The 21,748-nt window shown below is 43.0% G+C and overlaps 1 protein-coding gene across 1 annotated transcript; it reads left to right on the forward strand.

Moving 5' to 3' along the window:
- The first annotated feature begins 3,551 nt into the window (after positions 1 to 3,551).
- On the forward strand, positions 3,552 to 9,763 carry LOC117379910 (uncharacterized). Its single transcript, XM_033976609.2, has 5 exons — positions 3,552 to 3,932; positions 5,069 to 5,181; positions 5,443 to 5,663; positions 6,521 to 6,656; positions 9,000 to 9,763. The coding sequence occupies exons 1-5, from the start codon at positions 3,557 to 3,559 to the stop codon at positions 9,162 to 9,164; spliced, it is 1,011 nt and encodes a 336-aa protein (XP_033832500.1). The 5' UTR covers positions 3,552 to 3,556; the 3' UTR covers positions 9,165 to 9,763.
- The last annotated feature ends 11,985 nt before the right edge of the window (positions 9,764 to 21,748 follow it).

A 21,748-nucleotide genomic window follows, 5' to 3' on the forward strand; every position in this document is an offset into this window, starting at 1 on the left:
CTGGTTTAGCAGGGAGCGGGCACTTAGCAACGCTGTCACTCAAACCTGTCGCTAATGCTAACGGGCGCCTGATTTGTCTGTTATTAATGTTCGTATCTTCATTTACCGACACAATAGTGAAATAAAAACACCAGGATCATGTAGAGGGTTAATACGAACATTTAAGACCAAAATGACGAGTCCGACAGCAGCAGTTACAGAGAGAAGGGACACGGTTTTTCAATAGAAAGTGAATTGGAGCCAGAGTCGATGAAGCTGGAAGTGCTCCATCAACTCTGTTTATAAATACGGAGTAGAAACAGCACAGTCCTTTTGCTAATTTTTCAGTTTGCGCTCATAGTAAGCGCTTTTTGCAACTTTTAGCAACCAGAACTATCAAGCTAACGCGTATTTCCTGATTTTCGTACAATAAAATGCTTTCTAATTAGATCCAGATGGTACACAGTGGACTTATTTTGACCTCAACATCTGCGTACACAACAAATCTGTACTAGCGCGCGGACGGTTTTGCTCAAACGCATGGGGGGAAAACATCGCGTACCGGCCCTTTAAGAGAATCCAAGAAAACACCACCTTTAAGTCTCATGTTTAAACGTCTTCACATAAAAAATAAAGTTAGCTTGCAGTTTGGCGAAGTTGTAAACGAGTCGCCCTGAGCTGTGTGATTCAGTGAGTGTTTTGTGTTGGATGCTGTTACTGATGAAGACTTTATAAAACGCTGGCTTTCTCATTACACTAATGAACTTTATAATTACCTCCTCCCCCTCGCTGTAACGGAGACATTAGGCCTCCGTGTCATTACTTCAGCCCAGGACACAAACCGGCGGCCATTTTCTATCTTAATTACAGGGTTTCAGATGACATCACGACATCCTATAGGCCCAATCATATTTAAAGGGGCTACATACGCATTCATAGTCATTTTCTGTATAAATAGTAGCATTTGCATGAACTCCCCCTGCAGGTGTCGTCTTGCGGGTGCAGTTTGCGTCAGATACATACGGATACAGAATAGTTTTGACAGCTTTTGCACATAGCTAACGCGCTAGCCCCTGAGTTACAAACAGGAAGTGAGCATGGGCGCGCTTACAACTCCAGCTCCAGTTCATTTTCTATTTGAAAGCTGTTGTCAGACTCGTCATTTTGGTCTTAAAATGTTCAGATTAATCCGTTCTGGTGTTTTTTTGTGTGCGTAAATAACCGCTAACCTCGATGAGCTTCATTTGACTGCATCCGAACGCTGTGGGCGACGTCACGCTCCGTCCACTTCTTTACACAGACTATGTACTGTACCTTTAATGCCCCTTTAAGCTGCTAATGCTTTTCCGCCCTCCACTGTCCTTTGATAAGACTGTGTTGCATTTAAAGCCTATTTTTTATTTTTGTTGGACAACTTTTTGATGGTGAACTTGACGAGCAACACTCAAACGCACCATTAGCTGCAGAGCCATTCCACTTAATAGAGCTAATTCAGCCTTTGTCCAAAGCCGCATTTACTGCGGCGCTGATGAGTCAAACTGCCTTGTTTGATTCATTACATTAAACTGGAAAAGTGTGTCATTATATACGAGAGGTTCTCAAAGTGTGGACCGCGCACCACAACAAGCCACATGACTGTTCGCTGTTCATGTCCTTATTTAAAACGGGAATATTCTGCAATAATTGTGTTGTTTTTTTTTGCTTTCTCCCATGTTATAACGCAGTTCCCTCCCTCGTTGTGTGAAGGTTTCAGAGTCTATGTTCAGTTCATTTTAAAGTCCATTTTTTAAACTATTTTAAGCTATTTTTCTATTATCTTGTTTTATTGCATGTTCCATTTTCCTTCTGTTCTTTAACTGTGCGGTGCAATACTGGAATTTCCCCTCTGTGGGACTAATAAAGGCAGATCTTATCTTATCTTATCTTCCCTCACCAAAAAACACGCCTGAAGAGGTTTTAGGTCATCCGTGTTTGAATCATCTAGCGATCTATCCTTATTTGAACCCTCCTTACAGTTAAAAATGAGTAAAATGAGTATCTACAGTAGTTTCGATACTAGTTTTAGTATTAGTTAGCATCTTATTTTTGATACTTTTGGTAAGATGTCTGTGTAATCCCTCAGTCGTCCAGGTATGATCCATAGTAAAAGAAAAAAATCATAAAAGTTGTGCCTTACATCTGAAGAGAGGGGCGGGCTAGACTGAAGCTAACACACCTTTTGTTTACCGTCTGTGTTTGTGACCTGTGCATACGGGCTAGCACTCTCGTTTTCTGTTTAGATATAGGTCTAAAGATGGAAAAATAATGTCAAAGGTCCCATTCCTGTTCAAAGATGGATTGTCTTTCCTAACAAAATTTGGAGTGGCTGTTCCGTTTCTTCATAAGAGAATGCACCAACGCCGTCGTGAGAGCTCCTCAGGACTCCAGTCTGCTGTGCATCTCCATCTCAAAGCCTCTAACCACCACTTTGAACATAGTAAGGCACAGATCTTAGCCAGAGAAAAGAAATGGTTTGAGAGGGGACGTAAAGAATCCATTTTGTTAAGAAAGAGGACGAGCGGCCAAGCGTCTTCTCTCCTACAACCTTTTGTCCACTTAACAGATTTAAATTTCTGTTTTACTACTTTTGGCAAGCCTCGTATGAACTGCTTCCTCGTGTTTTGTGAAAAAAATATGTGACAAAATAATAATAATAATAATAAAACCTACGAGCTGCGTATCAACCTGTGACTCAGTATTTCATGTAATTTGCAGGGGGCGCTGGAGAGCCATTTTTAAAGATAGAATTGTAATCCACGCATCGTTTTGCCCAGCTCATTAAAATAAACAGACGCTACATCGGGTTTGTATGAATTTGACGATGTTTGCAAAAGTTACAGTTAAAATGGCTGCTTCGCTTAAGAGCTCATTCTGAACACACCCTGAGACTTATGCAAATTATTTTAACAACTTTTGACCCCAGATACGTCCCGATGCTGCTGCTTCAGTTTGGAATCACAGGTAAAGTTAACAATGGAGCACCGGACTCTCAGGAAAGGATAGAAGAGAGTCCTGAGATGTTTGTGTTTCCAGCTTTTATAGACCTCCCAGTGTGTGAGGCGGGTCTTCCTCTCGGCAACATGTGGTTACACATTAAAAACCTTTTTGGCAAAATCCCTGAATGTGCGTTTTTAAGTCAATCAATCTCATTGTTTTATGACCCTCACAGGATGGGGGCACTCAGTCCTTGGTGAACAGGGCCACAGATAAGAAGTGGCCCTGGTCCTAGATGTTATCTTCTTGGCCCCAGTGCTGTAGATTGCTTTACGACCCTCTCAGGGTGGGGGTCTTTGGTGAGTAGGGCTACAGGCATCTGGGGGTAGTATTACATTGTTAAAAAATACCTTACAAGAGGATGGTTAATGGTAGATGGTAGACTCGCCCTCCTCAAACATTCCTAATAAGAATTGATTTATTATTCTGACATAGAACACTGTGTTTACTTCTGCAGTAAAAGTCATGTGGGTGAACTTTGTGCTTTGGGCCGGGTCTTATCTCAGTCAGTCAATTCTACCACACTGTCCTGTGCCATTCAACCATGGAGACTACACACTACTACTACGCACAGCACTTATCCGTGAATCAGCTAAAGTCCAAACCCGAAAATGTACATAGTAACTACCTGCACGTCCCAGTCCCATCTTACCCCCGACCCGAGCTTCATGTGAGCCACGTGAGCCACTGCACGGACGAGGAGGGGCTCTCCGGGATCCTGAAGGACGCCGGCTTCAGGAGCCCAAGATACTGGAAAGAGAGGCCTGGAGTGGTGTGGTTTAGCCTGACCGTGAGCAGAGCTGAGCTGACCGAAGCCGAGACAAGACCCATGACCATCGTCCACCCCAACGGCGCAGAGGAGCCGTACCACCCACCGACCAACAGAGAGCCCCAGCCAAGTCCACAGAGCCAGGGGGACCGTGAGTACTGCAGCGCTGTATCGATTAATAGGGTCGATGAAGTCTTAGTCAACCAGAATGTGTATTAGTCAAAAATCAAATCACTTTTTTCTGTATAACTGGCAGTTCTTGTATTAACTCCCCCTGCAGGTGTGGTCTTGTGAGTGCAGTTTGGGTCAGATACAGATGTAGAAAAGTTCTGAGAGCTTTTTAGTCGTCCACAGCGCTAAAGTACAGCTGGACACGTCAGACAGAGCTCGATGTCCATTAGGCCGACAGCACTGGGTTTAAGTCTGATTCTTTTTGTCAGACAGTTTGTTTATCTGCTTTACATGTTTCTTTACTTCCTGTGTCTTCCTCTGAAATGTCACTTAATGGTGTAGTGATGGTAATGGTGTCGTGATTGTGATGTGTAGTGATGGTGTAGTGATGGTGTAGTGATGGTGTGGTGATGGTGTAGTGATGGTGTAGTGATGGTAATGTAATGATGTGGTGATTGTGTAGTGATGGTAATGGTGATGGAGTAGTGATAGAGTTGTGATGATAATGGTGTAGCGATGTAATGGTGTAGCGATGGTGTAATGATAGTGTAGTGATGGTGTAGTGATCGAGTAGTGATGATAATGGTGTAGTGATGGTGTAGTGATGTAATGGTGTTGGTGTATAGATGGTAATGGTGATGGTGTGGTGATGGTGTAGTGATGGTAAAGGTGTGGTGTAGTGGTGCAGTGATGGTGTGGTGATGGTATAATAAGTTAATTTTTTGGGTGGTTTTTTACGCTCTGACGCTCCCCTCCCTTTGCTCTCCATGTTAAGTCCCCCCCACCCCCTTCAGAGCACCATCACAACACAATCAGCTGCATTCCACTTGTGAAACTACTGCACATCACATCGGGTTTGTGAAGTTGTAGTGTAGTTTTGTATCATGTTTTTGTGGGCGGAGCAGTGGACAGAATCTTACAGTTAACCACAAGAAGGGTTCAAATAGAGAGGAGAGATCGCTAGATTACTCATACATCCATGTATGTCATATAAAATCACTTCAGACATGTTTTTGATGAGGGAACAACGTTATAACATGGTAGAAAGCTAAAAAAAAATCGATTTCTTCACTTCTTCACTCTTCACTCTTCATGTTTGTTTTGTGACTGGTGCAGGTGGAGTCCTACAGACCTTTGCCACCTCTCCTGCTTTTATGCCCAGCTCCAGACTGGGCTCATTTTGCTTCACGCTCCCCCTGCAGGACGTCCTGGAGAAGTACAGCCGACAGGTGGGTCCTCTGGGAATCTGTGGTCTACATGGGGGAAGTGTCTGGGGAGTGGGAGAGCCGGGGGAGGTACTTGAAGTGCATATGACAGGTTCTGTTATATGTCATTATATTTAAGATTTTAATACAAAATCCTGCTTAGTTTTGTGTGTAAATGTAGTGTAGGATCTTGGGTTAAAGTTCCATAGGCAAATCCAGTGTTGTTTAAAAGGCCACAGTCACATATTATAATACTTAAACGGAGCGTGTTCTTGTTGTTGTCAGTTCTGTGGGGGGCAGAAGCCGGTGATGCGGGTGTGGAAGACCGTCCTGTACAAACAACAGGTGATGTATGCAGTTCTAGTCCACAGCCCGAGTCCGACCAATCAGGAGACGTTTCGTGAGTTCCCTGAGCTGAAGGAGGAACCGAGCTCTATCTGCGCCTTCAGAGAGGAGCCACGCCCACACGTCCTCTGGAGACCGCAAGCCATGAGCGAGACACATGAGTGAGACACATGAGTGAGACACATGAGCGAGACACATGAGCGAGACACATGAGCGAGACACATGAGCGAGACACATGAGCGAGACACATGAGCGAGACACTTGAGCGAGACACATGAGTAAGACACGTCAGTAAAGAGGGAGTATCATACAAAGTTGATTTTTTAGCTTTCTCCCATGTTATAATGTTGTTCCTTCAACAAAAACATGTTTGAGTAATTTAGAGATCTCTCCCGGGCCCTATTCAAACCCTCCTTATGTTTAGCTGTAAGATTCTGTACAAGACTCCGCCCACAACCCTACAACACACGAAAATTCTCCATAAATACACACAAATATCACACAAAACTTTACACTATGACTTCACAAACCTGATGTGATATGCAGTAGTTTCATTACTGGGATGCAGCTGATTGTGTTGTGATCGTGCTCTGAAGGAGCAGTGACTTAGCGTGGAGAGCACAGGGAGGGGAGACTCAGAGCGTCAAAACAAAAGTGAAACTTATAAAACATAATACGCTGTTTTGGGTAAATATAGTTTTTCAAAACAATAAAAAGTAACACGGTGATCTAAATATGTGATGTGTTACAGTTAATGCCCCATAGAAGTAAAATGTCCTCTTTAATAAAACATTTACATAAATTGAAATCATGATGAACAAATAGTTTATTAAGAATGATTAAGATTAGATCAGTGTTTTCTGATCTATGTTTAAATGTCGTTTCCTCATCACAAACAGACCTGATGTTGTGTTTTGTTTCATTCATGTTTAACGCACAAACTCTGCAGATTTAGGCTGAGTTCTTTTCTCAAACAGGAAACAGAAAAGTGTTAAACTCTTTCTTTTTGTTTGTGCAGCTTTGAGCTTGTGGTGAATCGGGATCAGAACTCTCTGTCGGTGAAGTCCGCCCCTTTTTACGATGAGGATGGGGAATTCAGACTCAGATACTTTGTGTGGGACAATGTGGCTTTGGCTCTGCACGTCGGCCGTAAGGTCTGGATTCACTTCAAATATAAATCTACTGAAGACGTATTTGGCATTTTTGTTCATCTTGAGCTGTATCACAAGTATAAAAGGTCCCTCCTCTTCCTGAATATAGACATTGGATGATTTTGAAATTTAGTGTCACGATTATCATGCCCAAAATAATTGAGATTAACGATTAATTGACAGTTCAAATGTTCTGGATATGAATAATTATAATGTCAATCTTCCCAATAGGTCGGAGGTCGATGATCAACTTTGTTGTCGTGTCATCTGACCTCCGACCGTGTGTCTTGGACACTTGGGTGAAGAGAGGGACTGAGCTGTCAACTGATCACCACCTGGTGGTGAGTTGGATCCGAGGAGGAAGCCGGACAGACCTGGCAGGCCCAAGCGCATTGTTAGGGTCTGCTGGGAACGTCTGGCGGAGCCCTCTGTCAGGGGGGTCTTCGACTCCCACCTCCGGTAGAGCTTCTCCCTGATCCCGGGGGAGGCTGGGGACATTGACTCCAAGTGGGCCATGTTCTCCACCTCTATTGTCGATGCGGCTGCTCGTAGCTGTGGTCGTAAAGTCTGTGGTGCTTGTCGCAGCAATCCCCAAACCCGGTGGTGGACACCGGAAGTAAGGGATGCCATCAAGCTGAAGAAGGAGTCCTATCGAGCCTTGTTGGCTCGTGGGACTCGTACTGCGGCTCGTGCGGTCGCAGAGGCAAAAACTCGGGGTTGGGAGGAGCTCGGGGAGGCCATGGAGGACGACAATTGGATGGCCTCGAAGAGATTCTGGCAAACCGTCCGACGCCTCAGGAGGGGGAAGCAGTGCTTCATCAACACTGTATACAGTGCGGGTGGAGAGCTGCTGACCTTGACTGGGGATGTTGTCGGGCGGTGGAAGGAATACTTTGAGGATCTCCTCAATTCCTACGTCACGTCTTCCGAGGAGGAAGCAGAGACTGGGGACCCGGAAGTGGACTCAACCATCACCCTGGCTGAAGTCACTGAGGTGGTTGGCAGGCTCCTCAGTGGCAAGTCTCCGGGGGTGGACGAGATCTGTCCCGAGTACCTCAAGTCTCTGGATGTTGTGGGGCTGTCTTGGCTGACACGTCTCTGCAACATCGCGTGGCGGTCGGGGACAGTACCACTGGAGTGGCAGACCGGGGTGGTGGGCCCTCTGTATAAGAAGGGGGACCGGAGGGTGTGTTCCAATTACAGGGGAATCACACTCCTCAGCCTTCCCGGTAAGGTCTACTCCAGGGTACTGGAGAGGAGAATCTGACCGATAGTCGAACATTGCTCTATACTCTCCATCGGGTCCTCGAGGGCTCATGGGAGTTTGCCCAACCAGTCCACATGTGTTTTGTGGATCTGGAGAAGGCATTCGACCGTGTCCCTCGTGGTGTCCTTTGGGGGGTGCTCTGGGAGTATGGGGTCCGGGGCTCTTTGCTAAGGGCTGTCTGGTCCCTGTATGACCGGAGCAGGAGCTGTGTTCATTGCCGGCAGTAAGTCAGACCTGTTCCCAGTGCATGTTGGACTCCGCCAGGGCTGCCCTTTGTCACCGGTTCTGTTCATTATATTTATGGACAGAATTTCTAGGTGCAGCCAGGGGCCAGAGGGCCCCTGGGGGCCACAGGATCTCATCTCTGCTGTTTGCAGATGATGTTGTCCTGATGGCTTCTTCGAGCCAGGACCTGCAGCAGGCACTGGGGCGGTTTGCAGCCGAGTGTGAAGCGGCTGGGGTGAGAATCAGCTCCTCCAAATCTGAGGCCATGGTTCTCAAAGGTGTTCTCAAAAGGTGGTTTGCCCTCTCCGGGTGGGTGGTGAGTCTCTGCCTCAAGTGGAGGAGTTCAAGTATCTTGGGGTCTTGTTCACGAGTGAGGGACGGATGGAGTGTGAGATTGACAGGCGGATCGGTGCAGCGTCTGCAGTGATGCGGTCGCTGTATCGGTCCGTTGTGGTGAAGAAGGAGCTGAGTCCAAAGGCAAAGCTCTTGATTTACAAATCAATCTACATTCCTACCCTCACCTATGGTCATGAGCTCTGGGTAATGACCGAAAAAAAAAGGACTCTAATACAAGTTAATAGGAAGAGAGTCCAATTTTCAGGCCCCTAAACCCCGGGACAACAGACCCCTTTGGCCCCGCTGTACACCCCCCCATGGATAAGTAGGTTTGTTTTTTTTCTGCACATTCTGGTGATACAATGGCGATTATCTCTGTTGGCGATTATCACGATTATATAAAATCTCCCACGAACGATTATTGTCGACCCTTTTTATCATGATAAACTATATTATTGTTTATTGTCCCATCTCTACCTGAACATCGACAGTTCCATTGATTCAGTTTTATGTTTCAGGTGCTGAGGTTTGAGTACGAGGACCTGCGAGGGGCCCTGAGATTCTGTGAGAAGGGGGACCCTCCCAGACCCATCTCTGCGTTCCAGTCGTTTGAAGACGCCCAAGGACACGTGCCCTGGCCTCTGCCGCGTTTCTCTGACTCTGATTTCGCCATCAATCCTTAAAGTCGATAATATGTAAAAGTTTGATAATTTTATAATTTATACTGTTATTTCCTCCTCACAAACAAGGCAAGGCAAGTTTATTTGTATAGCACAATTTGTACACAAAGTAATTCAAAGTGCTTTACAGAATAAGAAAGACATTAAAATCACACAAATCAAAACATAAATAATCACCCAAACTCTCTCACCCACTCGTTTGCCCCTTTAAAAACTCTCTCTCCCACTCTTTAAACACTGTCTTGCTCAGTTTAAGAACTTTCCCATTACTTAACAAAAAAAACCAAAACAAAAAAAAACCTTTCCTGTCACTTCTCAAATACTTTCCTGTCACTTTACTATGTCTAATAAAAGTCCATCAGTCCATGTTTCTTTTGTCATCATAAAATTACCATTAAAGGAGAAGAGGCAGAATAAAAACCTTTCAGTCGTCTGCACAGCTGAACAGAACCGTTTTGAGCCTGGATTTAAATATTGTCAAAGTAGAGGCCTGTCTCACATCTTCAGGAAGACTGTTCCAAGTTTTAGCTGCATAAAACTGAAACACTGATTCCCCATGTTTAGTCCTGACTCTGGGCACCAGCAGGAGGCCGGTCCCTGAAGTCCTCAGAGTGTGAGATGGTTCATGTGGCTCATGTGGGAGATGTACTTTGGACCTAGGCCATGGAGAGACTTATACAAGCAGAGCTGCTTTAAAGTCTATTCTTTGAGCTACAGGAGCCAGTGCAGAGGCCTGAGCACAGGACTTATGTGCTCATACTTCCTGGTTCTAGTCCTGACCCGAGCAGCAGCAGTGTTCTGGATGTACTGCAGCTGTGTTAAGGCTCGTTTGGAGAGGCCAGTGAGCAGGACTTTACAGTCGTCTAACCTACTGGAGACAAATGCAGAGATAAGTCTCTCTAAGTCTGGTTTTGACAGTTTACCTTTGATTTTTGACATGTTTTTAGGTGGTAAAAAGCTTCAGATGTTATTGATTTGATGTGGCTGTTAAAGTTCAAGTCTGAATCCAGTATTACCCTTAGATTTCTAGCCTGATTTGAAGGTTTTAGAGAGAGAGACTGGAGGTGATGCTGACAATTTCTCTCTCTTCTCCATGTTTCTGTGGGTCAAAGATGATGACTTGAGCCTTGTCTGAGTTTATCTGGAGAAAGTTGTTTTTCCTCCACACACTGATCTGTTGATGCAGTGGCAGAGTGAATCCACTGGTCCATATTCACCTGCTGCAGTGAGACATAGATCTGAGTGTCGTCTGCAGAGTTGTGGTAGGACACATTATTGCTGCGTATTAACTGGCCTAACAGCAGCATGTAGAGATTGAACAGCAGGGGTCCCAGGATTGAACCCTGGGGCACCCCACTGGTCATTTTATCTGATATACATTTTCCAATTTCAACAAAGTACTCCCTGTTTTCTAAATAGGACTTGAACCAGTTTAGTGCTGTACCACAGATGCCCTCCCAGTCCTCTATGGATCCCATGATCCACAATGTCAAAGGCAGCACTCAGATCTAACAGGATCAAGACTGAGACTTTGACTGCATCAGTGTTCAGGCGGATGTCATTTGTCACCTTGATAAGAGCAGTGTCAGTGCTGTGGTGGGTCTAAAACCTGATTGGAAGACATCAAAGGAGTTGTTCATTTCAAGTTTCAAGTTAGTAAGTTGTTGGTAAACAACTTTTTCGAGGACTTTGCCTAAAAACGGCAGATTTGAGATCAGTCAATAATTGTTCAATATTGTGGCATCAAGACTGCTCTTTTTTAGGAGAGGCTTGATAACCGCAGTTTTCAAAGCGCTTGGGAATGTTCCAGATTGAAGTGACATGTTAACTATGTGAGTGAGTGGTGATAGCAAACTGTTGATCACAGACTTTAGAAATTTAGTGGGTAACACATCGAGGCAGCATGTAGATGAACTCAGACTGGTGACGATCTGTTGGACAGTTTTGTCAGTTACAGGTGCAAACAGACCTGGAGTTGCGTTTTTGTTTCATTCACACATGTTTAAATCCACACTAACCCTGCATATTTACGCTGTGTTCTTCTGTCACACTGAAAACACTCTGTTCCACCTCGTGATGTCATCATGTGGTAATACAGGAAGTGCTCCACTGTGTTCTTGCATGCCATACGTCTTCGCTAGAATCGTTTGAAAACATTTTTAAAGGCAACGACTGTGGTTTTTGTAGCGTACTGTAGAGGAAATGAGTTCAGTTAACTTGAAAACTCCCACTTCATGACATCACAAGGTGGAACAGAGCATTCAACGAAACTATTATATCCACCTTTTTATTAGCAGATTATCGAAATTTAGAAAACCACATTTAAAGAGGATATGGCAGTGATGATTCTGTCTGGGTTTAATCTTTAATGCGCTTTTATACGTTGATTCGAGAGGATTTAAGGTTGTTAGTTATACAGCACAGAAAACGAGAAAAAATCATAGAATTTAAATACATGTGCGATTTTTTTTTTTTTTTTCATGATTCTTAAAGGTAAAATTTGAGTCAAGAGTAAAATGGTTAATATTTTTTAATTTTTTTGTCATGAATATGAAAAAAAAATGGAAAAAACAGTTGGATCTTCGATAATTTTACCGTCTAAATGGCTAAATGTTTTTGAAATATGTGTGTTTTTTCTCTGCGTTTCATAGCACTTGTATGGTATGTTATGTTTATTTATTCGTTTATTTAAAGGAGCAGAACAGAGAGTATTGTTACAGCTGTGATTGGACAAATAAAAATAAAATGCAACGCCTTTATTTTGTTAAATGAAGGTTTAAACTGTGTGAAAAATGCCTTCGGTTGATGAAATAAACAGAGGGATTCTATTTCACGACTCGGCGCTACTTCCTGTATTTTTGTAGATGCAGACACCAGGGGGCGAGGTGGGTTAAGTGTCTCGCCCATGTCAATCAAACCTGTTACTGTTATGTTTTATTCTTCATCCTCAGTCTTTACTTGTTTTGTTGTGTGTTTTTATGGATCTGTTTGACCTTCGTGATACTATCTGTCATTACGCACGGGTGTATCTCTTGTTTGTTAGCGTACGAGACGATGAGACGATGTGTCTTGAGCGACTCGGACTGGATTAAACTAGTACTTTTGTTCTGACGGTCGAAATCGCATGTGTCAAACTCAAGGCCCACGAGCCAAATGTGGCCCGCCATGTCATTTTATGTGGCCCACAGCAAGGTAAATAAAAAGGTATGACTTTCTTAAAATGTTTATCAGGAGATACACAGTTATACAGCCATATTTTTACATCTATGGAAATACATATGTGATATTTTTAAATTTAATAAGTAATAAACACAGAAAGTAAAAAAAAGTAGTTACATTTATTTTACATTACATCTGGCCCTGTACGTATGTTCATTGTTCAGCTGAGGGCGAGACGACGCTAACAGCGACAACAGCTCTGTGACGATTGTGCACAATTGATTCAGTAAATCAGACTTTTTGATTGAAGACAACTTCTCTGTTGGTTTTACTGTGTATTTTTAAGTTTTTATTCTTAGAAATTCCACAACATTACTAACTTGGCACTTAGCAACGTGGTCAATCAAACCTGTTGCTAACGGTAGCGGGAGTTATTAATGTTCATATCTTGATTTACAGACACAAAAGTGAAATAAAAACCCCAGGATCATGTAGAGGGTTAATACGAACATTTAAGACCAAAATGAGTCTGACAGCAGCAGAGACAGAGAGAGGATACAGTTTAAAAAAAAAACAAAAAAACAAAACAAAACAAAATCAAAATAATAAAAAAAAACATTGCCAAATAATAATAATGACAAAAAAATCTCAAAATAACTAAATGAAATAAGAAATTAAACCAAACCCCCCCCCCCCCCAAAAAAAAAATAAATAAATAAATAACTACAAAAAATAAATAAATTAATTAATTATTTAAATAAATAAATAAAAATAAACTCAAAATAACTCCAAAAATTAACCCCAGGATCATGTAGAGGGTTAATACAAACATTTAAGACCAAAATGACGAGTCTGACAGACGCAGGTACAGAGAGAGGACACGTTTTTTACATAGAAAGTGAATTGGAGCCAGAGTCGACGGAGCAGGAAGCACGTCCATGATCACTTCCTGTTTAGAACACAACGGCTAGCAGGTTAGCGATGTCCGTTTATATATACAGTCTATGGCACGCAGACACTGGGAGCGAGGTGGGTTAAGCGTCTTGCCTAAGGACACAACTACAGCCTTCATCAACCTTCGTCTCAGCGGGACAAACACTCTACCAACCGAGCCGCCGTCTTCTTTCTGATCTTTCAATCGTAGCACATCTCTTCTCTCGTCTCCTGTAGTTTTTTGTTTTTTTTGACAAACCACTCTCTCCCAACTGTCAACCGCCGATTTAAATTACCTGCTCCGACGCTAATGAAAATAAGGTTTGTGTAACGACCAATCAGAAGAGAGAAAAACGCCGGGACTATTATCTGTCGATACCTCCAGCCGGAATAGGGAGATTTACTGTCCAATTTACACCAGCGCCGTATCCTGTTCAATCACATCTTCGATATTAACACCAAGCAATAATTCCTCCTGCTTTATTACAATGGCGTTGGTCCTGTTCCATAAATCAGATACAAAGAGAGGTAATCTTTCACGCAGGAAGTCAGCCGTGTCTGCTGCCGACCCAAATTGCAGACAAAATGAAACATTATTTGAGCACTTTATGTTCTTTTGTGGAGAGAGGACAGGAGACATTTTGGACACTCAGCTGAACTTTTGAATAATAAAACTAATGATAATTCGACTTCACAAATGGTGCTGCTTGTTCCTGAAAATCTGATGAATTCAAAATGTGAAAATTCAGATTGGGGCATTTCACTTTCACTTTCATTTCCATTGTTTTTATTATTTTTTTTTTTTGTAGATTAATTTATTTATGTATTTATTTTAATTTTATTTTATTTCATTTATTTCATTTATTTCATTTATTTCATTTATTTCATTTATTTCATTTATTTATTTTATTTATTTATTTTATTTATTTATTTTATTTATTTTATTTATTTATTTTATTTATTTTATTTATTTTATTTATTTTATTTATTTTATTTATTCATTTTATTCATTTTATTCATTTTATTCATTTTATTCATTTTATTCATTTTATTTATTTTAATAAGAGGGGGTATTTAGCCGCTAACACCTAACACATTTAGATCAACATGTTCCCTTTAATTGTACGCTTTGAGTCTTCCCTCGCTTTGCTCTCTACGCTAACTCGCTCCCCCTTCAGAGCGCTATCACAGCACAATCTCGCTAATGAAACTACTGCACATCACATCAGGTTTGTGAAGTCGTAGTGCACAGTTTTGTGTCATGTTTTTGTGTATTTATGGAGAGTTGTCGTGTGGGAGCGTGGGTGATGTAGACTTGTGGGCGGAGCCTTGTACGGACGGTTTGAATAGGGCTCGGGAGAGATCTCTAGATTACTCAAACATGCACGGATGACATCTCAAACCTCTTCAGACACGTTTTTGATGAGGGAGCAGCGTTATACCTCCTCTTTAAGTGTAATTTCGTGCTGCATAGAAAGAAAATTACGCTTGAAAATAAGAAAACCCTCTTTAAAGTTTGTCTGAAAAACATTTTTGTCAGTTAAAGTCAAATAATCAAATTCAAAATCACTTGCGCACACGTCACATGAGAATTGGGACTAACCTATAGGACTAAAAAAACCTGGAGTAGATCAACAACAAAGGCCCAACAAGCAAATGATTTTAAACTAATTAAAGCTCCTATTTTACACAAACTGACTTTTGTAGCTTTAAGTCATGTTATAAAGCTGTTACCTCCTCAAAAACAGACCTGGAGTTGTGTTTTGTTTCATTCACACATGTTTGAGTCACACTTTATTATCAGTCTGTGACATCTCCAAACCTCAAAATGCTCTGTTCCACCTTGTGATGTCATCAAGTGGTAGTTTTCAAGTTAACGTCGACCTTTTTTTTTACCTTTAGTTCAGTAGATATCGGCAATTCCAGGTCTGAAATGATATCCAAATGATTCTAGTGAAGGTGTGTGGAGTTTAAAAACACGGCGGAGCACTTCCTGTGTCACCACTTGATGACATCACAAGGTGGAACAGAGGGTTTTCAGCCTGAGAGAAGAAAGCCTAAATATGCAGGTTTGTGTGTTAAACATGTGACTAATATGGGCCCTTTAAACCCACTCAAAAAGGGGAAATAAGTGCTGTAGTGTTGTTTGTTTTGTTTGTTTGTTTTGTTGTTGTTTTTTTGCCTGTTTTGTGTTGCCAGGTTTAACAGACACTCGTTAATATTCTGCATTTTTCAGATTAAATTCAGGGTCAGATAAATGAATGTTCTGATGCAGATGTCAGAGTCTGGTCCAGTCGCTGATAGAAATATTCAGGTTCAACATTTCTGAGTTTACTTCTTGGATATTTCATGACAAAGTGCAGTGTAATTAACAGGGAGCGCTGTCTCCTGCGCCCCCCTCTGGCAGTATGACATCATCACAGTCTGGAGTCTGAGGACACAGACTGAGCACTCGTGTATACAGCGAGGAACATGAAAAACACTGTTTTCACAGGAGGAGGAGGAGAGGAGGAGGAGAGGAGGAGGGGAGGAGGAGGAGGAGGGGAGGAGGAGGAGGAGGGGAGGAGGAGGAGGAGAGGAGGAGGGGAGGAGGTTAGGAGAGGAGGAGGGGGGAGGAGGAGAGGAGGAGGAGGAGGAGGAGAGAAGTAGGAGGAGGAGGAGGAGGAGAGGAGGAGGAGGGGAGGAGGAGAGGAGGAGGAGAGGAGGAGGAGAGGAGGAGGAGGAGAGGAGGAGGAGGAGAGGAGGAGAGAAGGAGAGGAGGAGAGAAGGAGAGGAGGAGAGAAGGAGAGGAGGAAGAGAGAAGGAGGAGGGGGAGAGGAAGATAGAAGGAGAGGAGCAGGAGGAGGAGGAGAGGAGGAGGAGGGGAGGAGGAGAGGAGGAGGAGGGGAGGAGGAGAGGAGGAGGAGGAGAGGAGAGAAGGAGGAGGGGGAGAGGAAGATAGAAGGAGAGGAGGAGGAGGAGAGGAGGAGAGGAGGAGGAGGGGAGGAGGAGGGGAGGAGGAGAGGAGGAGGAGAAGTGGAGGAGGAGGGGAGGAAGAGAGAAGGAGAGGAGGAGGAGGAGAGGAGGAGGAGGAGAGGAGGAGAACATGAGGAGAAAAGGGGCGGAGAGGAGCGGTTGTCTGGACAGAGAGAGAAACGGGGCAGCTGAAAATGATCCAAAGCTGAACGACAATACATCACAACACCAGGGTTTAAAGGGCCCATTTTACACTGTTCAAACAGAAAACACTCTGTTCCACCTTGTGATGTCATCATGTGGTAATACAGGAAGTGCTCCGCTGTGTTTTTAAACTCCACACACCTTCATTTCTAGAATCATTTGGATGATTTCAGTCTGGAATTACCAATTTCTACTGAACTTAAGGTAAAATGAGCTGTTCACTTAAAAACTACCACTTGATGACATCACAAGGTGGAACAGAGCGTTTTGAGCTTTGGAGATGTAACAGACTAATAATAAACTGTTACTCAAACATGTGTGAATGAAACAAAACACAACTCCAGGTCTGTTTCTGAGGAGGAAACAACATTAGAACACGACTTAAAGCTACAAGAGTCGATTTTGCGTAGTATAGAACCTTTAAAGTGGAGGTACTAATCAAAAATGCACTTTCTCCCATGTTTTCACGTCATTCCCTCATCATAAACATGCCTGAAGACGTTTTACAACACCACCCATGCATGTTTGAGTAATCTAGCGATCTCTCCTTGTCCAATGCTTCACCCAAAAGCTACGCTACATCACCCATGACCCCACGAAACGACGAATATTCAGCCTTTTCTCGCTCTAACGTAAACGCCACCTCTCTGGTTTACGTTAGCCGCACGCCGCCACACGACGCGTCCCCTCTGTCTACTTAAGCAGGTAGCTGAGGCGTATAGCGCTAAGGTTTTTTTCAAGCTAGCTCGCGCTCACTTCTTCTTCTTCTTCCAATGGCAAAATGTCCCGGCTCCGTACTGTAAGAGGATTAGCGACTTGAAAAAGGTAGCATTCGTTTAATTGAAGGCTTAGCACAGGCTGAGAAAGGCTCCGGCCCTGCCCAGAACGCCACACTTTAAACCCAAGTCGATGTTTGCGTTCGCCGCCTCCCTCTAACCTTACACGACTAAAACCTCTACATTTTCAAGACATTTTTTTTTTTTTTTTTTGCGTTTAATCTCGTCTTGAACTGCATTATTCAAATCCTGTGATCTGTAATCCCTCGGTATAAAGGAGGTAGAGTTTGCACAGCGCTGTGTCAGTACTTCTTATAGTAACTGACTGAATGAATGTACGATAAAAGTGTTTCGGTACGAGCGCGAGTCAAAAGAAGCGAGTTTATGAGCTCAAAATGTCAAGTTTATCCGTGTTTAGTGGGTTTTAGGAGGTTAAATTGACTTAAAGTGCACGCATTATGCTGTTTTCTGATCTACGGTGTGTTATAATGTCGTACAGTCGTCACAAACAGACCTGGAGTTGTGGTTTTTTTGCACATTTAGGCTGAGAAAACGCTCCGCTCCACCTTGTGATGTCATCAAGTGGTGATACGGGAAGTGTTTCTCTGTTGTTTTTTTTTAAAACTCCACACACCTCCGAAAAGAATCATTCGGATCATTTCAAGCTCTGGAATCGTGAATTTCTACTGAACTAAAAGGAGATGTTCACTTGAAAACTACCACTTGATGACATCACAAGGTGGAACGGAGCGTGTTGAGGTTCGTAGATGTGACAGACTGATGATAAAGTGTGACTCAAACATGTGTGAATGAAACAAAACACAACTCCAGGTCTGTTTTTGAGGAGGAAACATTAGAACATGACATGGAGAGCCAAAATATTCGTATAAAATGTAAATCTTGGAATCTTGGAAAACTCGGAAATACTGTAAAATCTGACTCTTTAAGTGTTAATTTAACACTTGAAAATCGACTGTTTACGAATTTAATAAAGCGTCTGGTCCCAATACAGATTTACATTGTCTTAAGGTCAAAATAAGTCCAGTTCAGCTAATCCCAAAGCCTTTTACTGTCCAATAATCAGGAAGTGCGTGTTAGCATGCTAGTTGTTGTTAGCTTCACCATCACAACAAACTGTCTGTCTCTGGAAGTTGTGAAAAGTAATTATAAACTACAAACTTTGGACCAACTGCAAACTGTTTAAAATGAACTACCTCTGTTTTTCATGTTTGTTTGTTTTTAGACACGCCCACCTCACAGTGCGGGGGGGTGGAGTTTGCATGTTCTCCCCGTGGTTTCCTCCGTCTAGGTGCTCCTGATACAGAGGACAGGTTTCACTATAAGGACAATGCACCTTTATCTACCAGAAAATAACATATTGTGTAGAATTTAAAGAGATTTTCTCGTCTGAAAATATTAAATGAGAGTTTGAGTCGCCGCATCAGCATCTCTCCTGTTTTTATATCGTCAAATCTTGTTGCATCTGTGGTTTAGTTTCGTTTTGTTCTAAAGTAAATGGGGCTTGCGTTGTTGTTTTGTTGTTGTCTCTTGGAATTGTCGATCGTAAACATAAAAAAAAATTGTGTTAAATGCTGTTTGTGTGGCTCATTATGTTACATTTCCCACATTTTAAATCACAATATTCATCTAAAACGACTTAATAAAAGAAACAAATCCGATGGGAGCTGACGTCGCCGTAAACGTCATCACGACAAAGCTACGCGGCGCCCCCTGTGGACAGACGCACGTCACACCAGAGCAGCGCTTTTTTTTTTTCATTTGTACCAAAATGACGACGCGACGCTGCCGAATCCTACGAGTATCAACGGTTAAAGAAATAAAACTGGAGAAGGAAGTGCGGACGACACAGGTGGAGGTGAAAACGGGGCCAGATCGACAAAATGGCGTCTTGAAAATAGTCGATTAAAGATTAAACTCAAACGTGAATCCGTCCAAATGTAACTAAATTATAACACGGTAAAAAGCTCTGAACCAAACTGTACCGACTGCAAATAAACAACCAAATAATATCACAGATCTTCCAAATATCTATCATTTCCCGTCGCGACTCCCTTTTCGATCTCTCCGCCGTGATATCGCTCTCCGCTCTCAGTTGTTTCTCCGTTTTTTGATGACAGGGAAGTCCAGTCGTTATGAGACATGACTTCCACGTCGAAAAACACACCGTCCGCCGCGCGCGCAAATTGCCGGCCTCTTGTGTAATGAAAATTATAGTCTATCTGTGTCCATTTACACGTCCGCCGCCGTCTCCTCGCTGTCCCCGCACCTGCATCGGGCCAACGCCAACCGCAAACCTGTAATAAAGCCCATGATACGAGCGCGTCCTGCCGCCGCCATCGATCCAACGAGCCCGTGATTGCTTTTCAGAGTGATTTCAGCCAATAGGAGCGCGGCGTAACCTTTAGCATTAGCGGCGACCCGTCATCACTTAAGGCTATAGAAGAGGCGGCCATGTTTTATTCACGCGGCGGTTTGGGCTGGTTTTGTCCACAGTGATTAGATTTTAAGGAGCTTTTGAGGAGAAGTGATTGTAAATAAACGACGTTCTCGTGCGAAAAGCGGCGGGATCGCGCGGCCCCTCGGCCTCCGCTTTTGTCCCACGGAGCGTCAGAAACAGCATTTTAACTTAATGTGGCCAGATAGTTAAGAAAGGGGGAAAGTATTGGGAAAAGTTGAAATCTTAGGCCTCCTCTGCTCCTCTGACCCTCTCCTCTGCATCCTCTGACCCTCTGCATCCTCTGACCCTCTCCTCTGCTCCTCTGACCCTCTGCTCCTCTGCTCCTCTGACCCTCTGACCCTCTCCTCTGCTCCTCTGACCCTCTCCTCTGCTCCTCTGACCCTCTCCTCTGCTCACCTCCTCCTCTGACCCTCTCCTCCTCTGCTCCTCTGACCCTCTCCTCTGCTCCTCTGACCCTCTCTTCTGCTCCTCTGACCCTCTCCTCTGACCCTCTCCTCTGCTCCTCTGACCCTCTCCTCTCCTCCTCTGACCCTCTCCTCTGCTCCTCTGACCGGCTCCTCTGACCCTCTGCTCTCCTCCTCTGACCCTCTGCTCCTCTGACCCTCTCCTCTCCTCCTCTCCTCCTCTGACCCTCTCCTCTGCTCCTCTGACCCTCTCCTCTCCTCCTCTGCTCCTCTGACCCTCTCCTCTGCTCCTCTGACCCTCTCCTCTCCTCCTCTGACCCTCTCCTCCTCTGCTCCATTTCGTCCTGGCTTATCCCACAAACTATTGCTGAAACACTGCCCAATTTCTTCTTTCTTTTCCTTTTTTTTTTTTTACATTCATGGTCAGAAATCTGTAAAACGACGCCACCTCCTTTTCCACAGATTTCCTCATTTCTCATATTAACGTTTTGCATATGGCCCCAGTGAAAATGAGCCCTTTAAACTCCAGACCCCGCCCCCGTCCTCTCCTTTTCTATTAATGAGAGCCAATGATATGATAACAACGCGGCCTTACCCCGCGCGCCCATTTACTGCAATTACTTCCCATTGCATTCGATATTAAAGAGTCCCTTAAGCACTATTCAGGTCCTCTCCCCTCCAGCGCGCTCGTAAGCTAGGTCGTTAGCCTGAGCGCGGAGAAGCTAGCGCCGACGGGGGGCCGCACGTCTCATTCACCGAAATGATCACCGTAGTTTTGGGTGTGCTGATCAGATTACAGCCCAGTGGGGAGCTCTTGGCCCTGGGCAAGACACTTAGGAAGCTCCAGTGTCTCTGCTCTAGTAAAAAAAACTACAGTCCTCACTCGGGCTCGGAGAGAGGAAAGTGCTCCCATGATGCTTCACTGATGATGGTGTTGGGATAATATTTGGGAGAGAGGAAGAAAAGGCAGCTAATTGTCGTTAAAGGTCCCGCATTACACAAACTGGACTCCTGTGAGCTTTGAGACGCGGCGTAATGTCACGTCGTCCAAGACAGACCTGGAGCTGTGTTTTGTTTCATTCACACGATCCGTTCAATCTGTTTTTATTTGTATATTTTAGTTTTGTTCAGATTATGAACGTGTTAAAAATAAACCCTCAGCCTTTTCAGCAGGTCTCAAATATAATAAACGCTTTTTCTTTTCAGTTCAAAAATGAGGAGTTCTTTATTATTATTATTATTTTATTTATTTTTTTAAATTATTATTATTACATTGTATTATGTTATATGCATATTTATTTATTTTGTTTATTATTGTGTATTTTTTATTATTATTATTATTATTATTATTATTATTATTATTATTATTATTATTATTATTATTATTATTATTATTATTATTATTATCATTATTATTATCATTATTACTATTATTATTATTATTTTATTATTATTACATTGTATTATGTTATATGCATATTTATTTATTTTGTTGTTCTTATTGTGTATTTATTATTATTATTATTATTATTATTATTATTATTATTATTATTATTATTATTATTATTATTATATTTATTACATTATTATTATTTCATTTTTTTTTATTTTATTTCTTCTCTGTGCTCATCGGGGGGTTAAACTGGGAGGAAAAAAAATGTAATCGGACTGTAACCT

The sequence above is a fragment of the Periophthalmus magnuspinnatus genome, chromosome 13 (assembly GCF_009829125.3).
Source record: "Periophthalmus magnuspinnatus isolate fPerMag1 chromosome 13, fPerMag1.2.pri, whole genome shotgun sequence".
In the NCBI taxonomy this organism is placed as follows: domain Eukaryota; kingdom Metazoa; phylum Chordata; class Actinopteri; order Gobiiformes; family Gobiidae; genus Periophthalmus; species Periophthalmus magnuspinnatus.

Excerpts from the sequence above, each read along its gene's own strand:
- LOC117379910 (XM_033976609.2), top strand. The coding sequence starts at position 3,557 with ATGGAGACTACACACTACTACTACGCACAGCACTTATCCGTGAATCAG. Across the intron at positions 5,664-6,520 it reads GCCATGAGCGAGACACATGA|CTTTGAGCTTGTGGTGAATC; the intron begins GTGAGACACATG and ends TTGTTTGTGCAG. Across the intron at positions 6,657-8,999 it reads CTCTGCACGTCGGCCGTAAG|GTGCTGAGGTTTGAGTACGA; the intron begins GTCTGGATTCAC and ends TTTATGTTTCAG.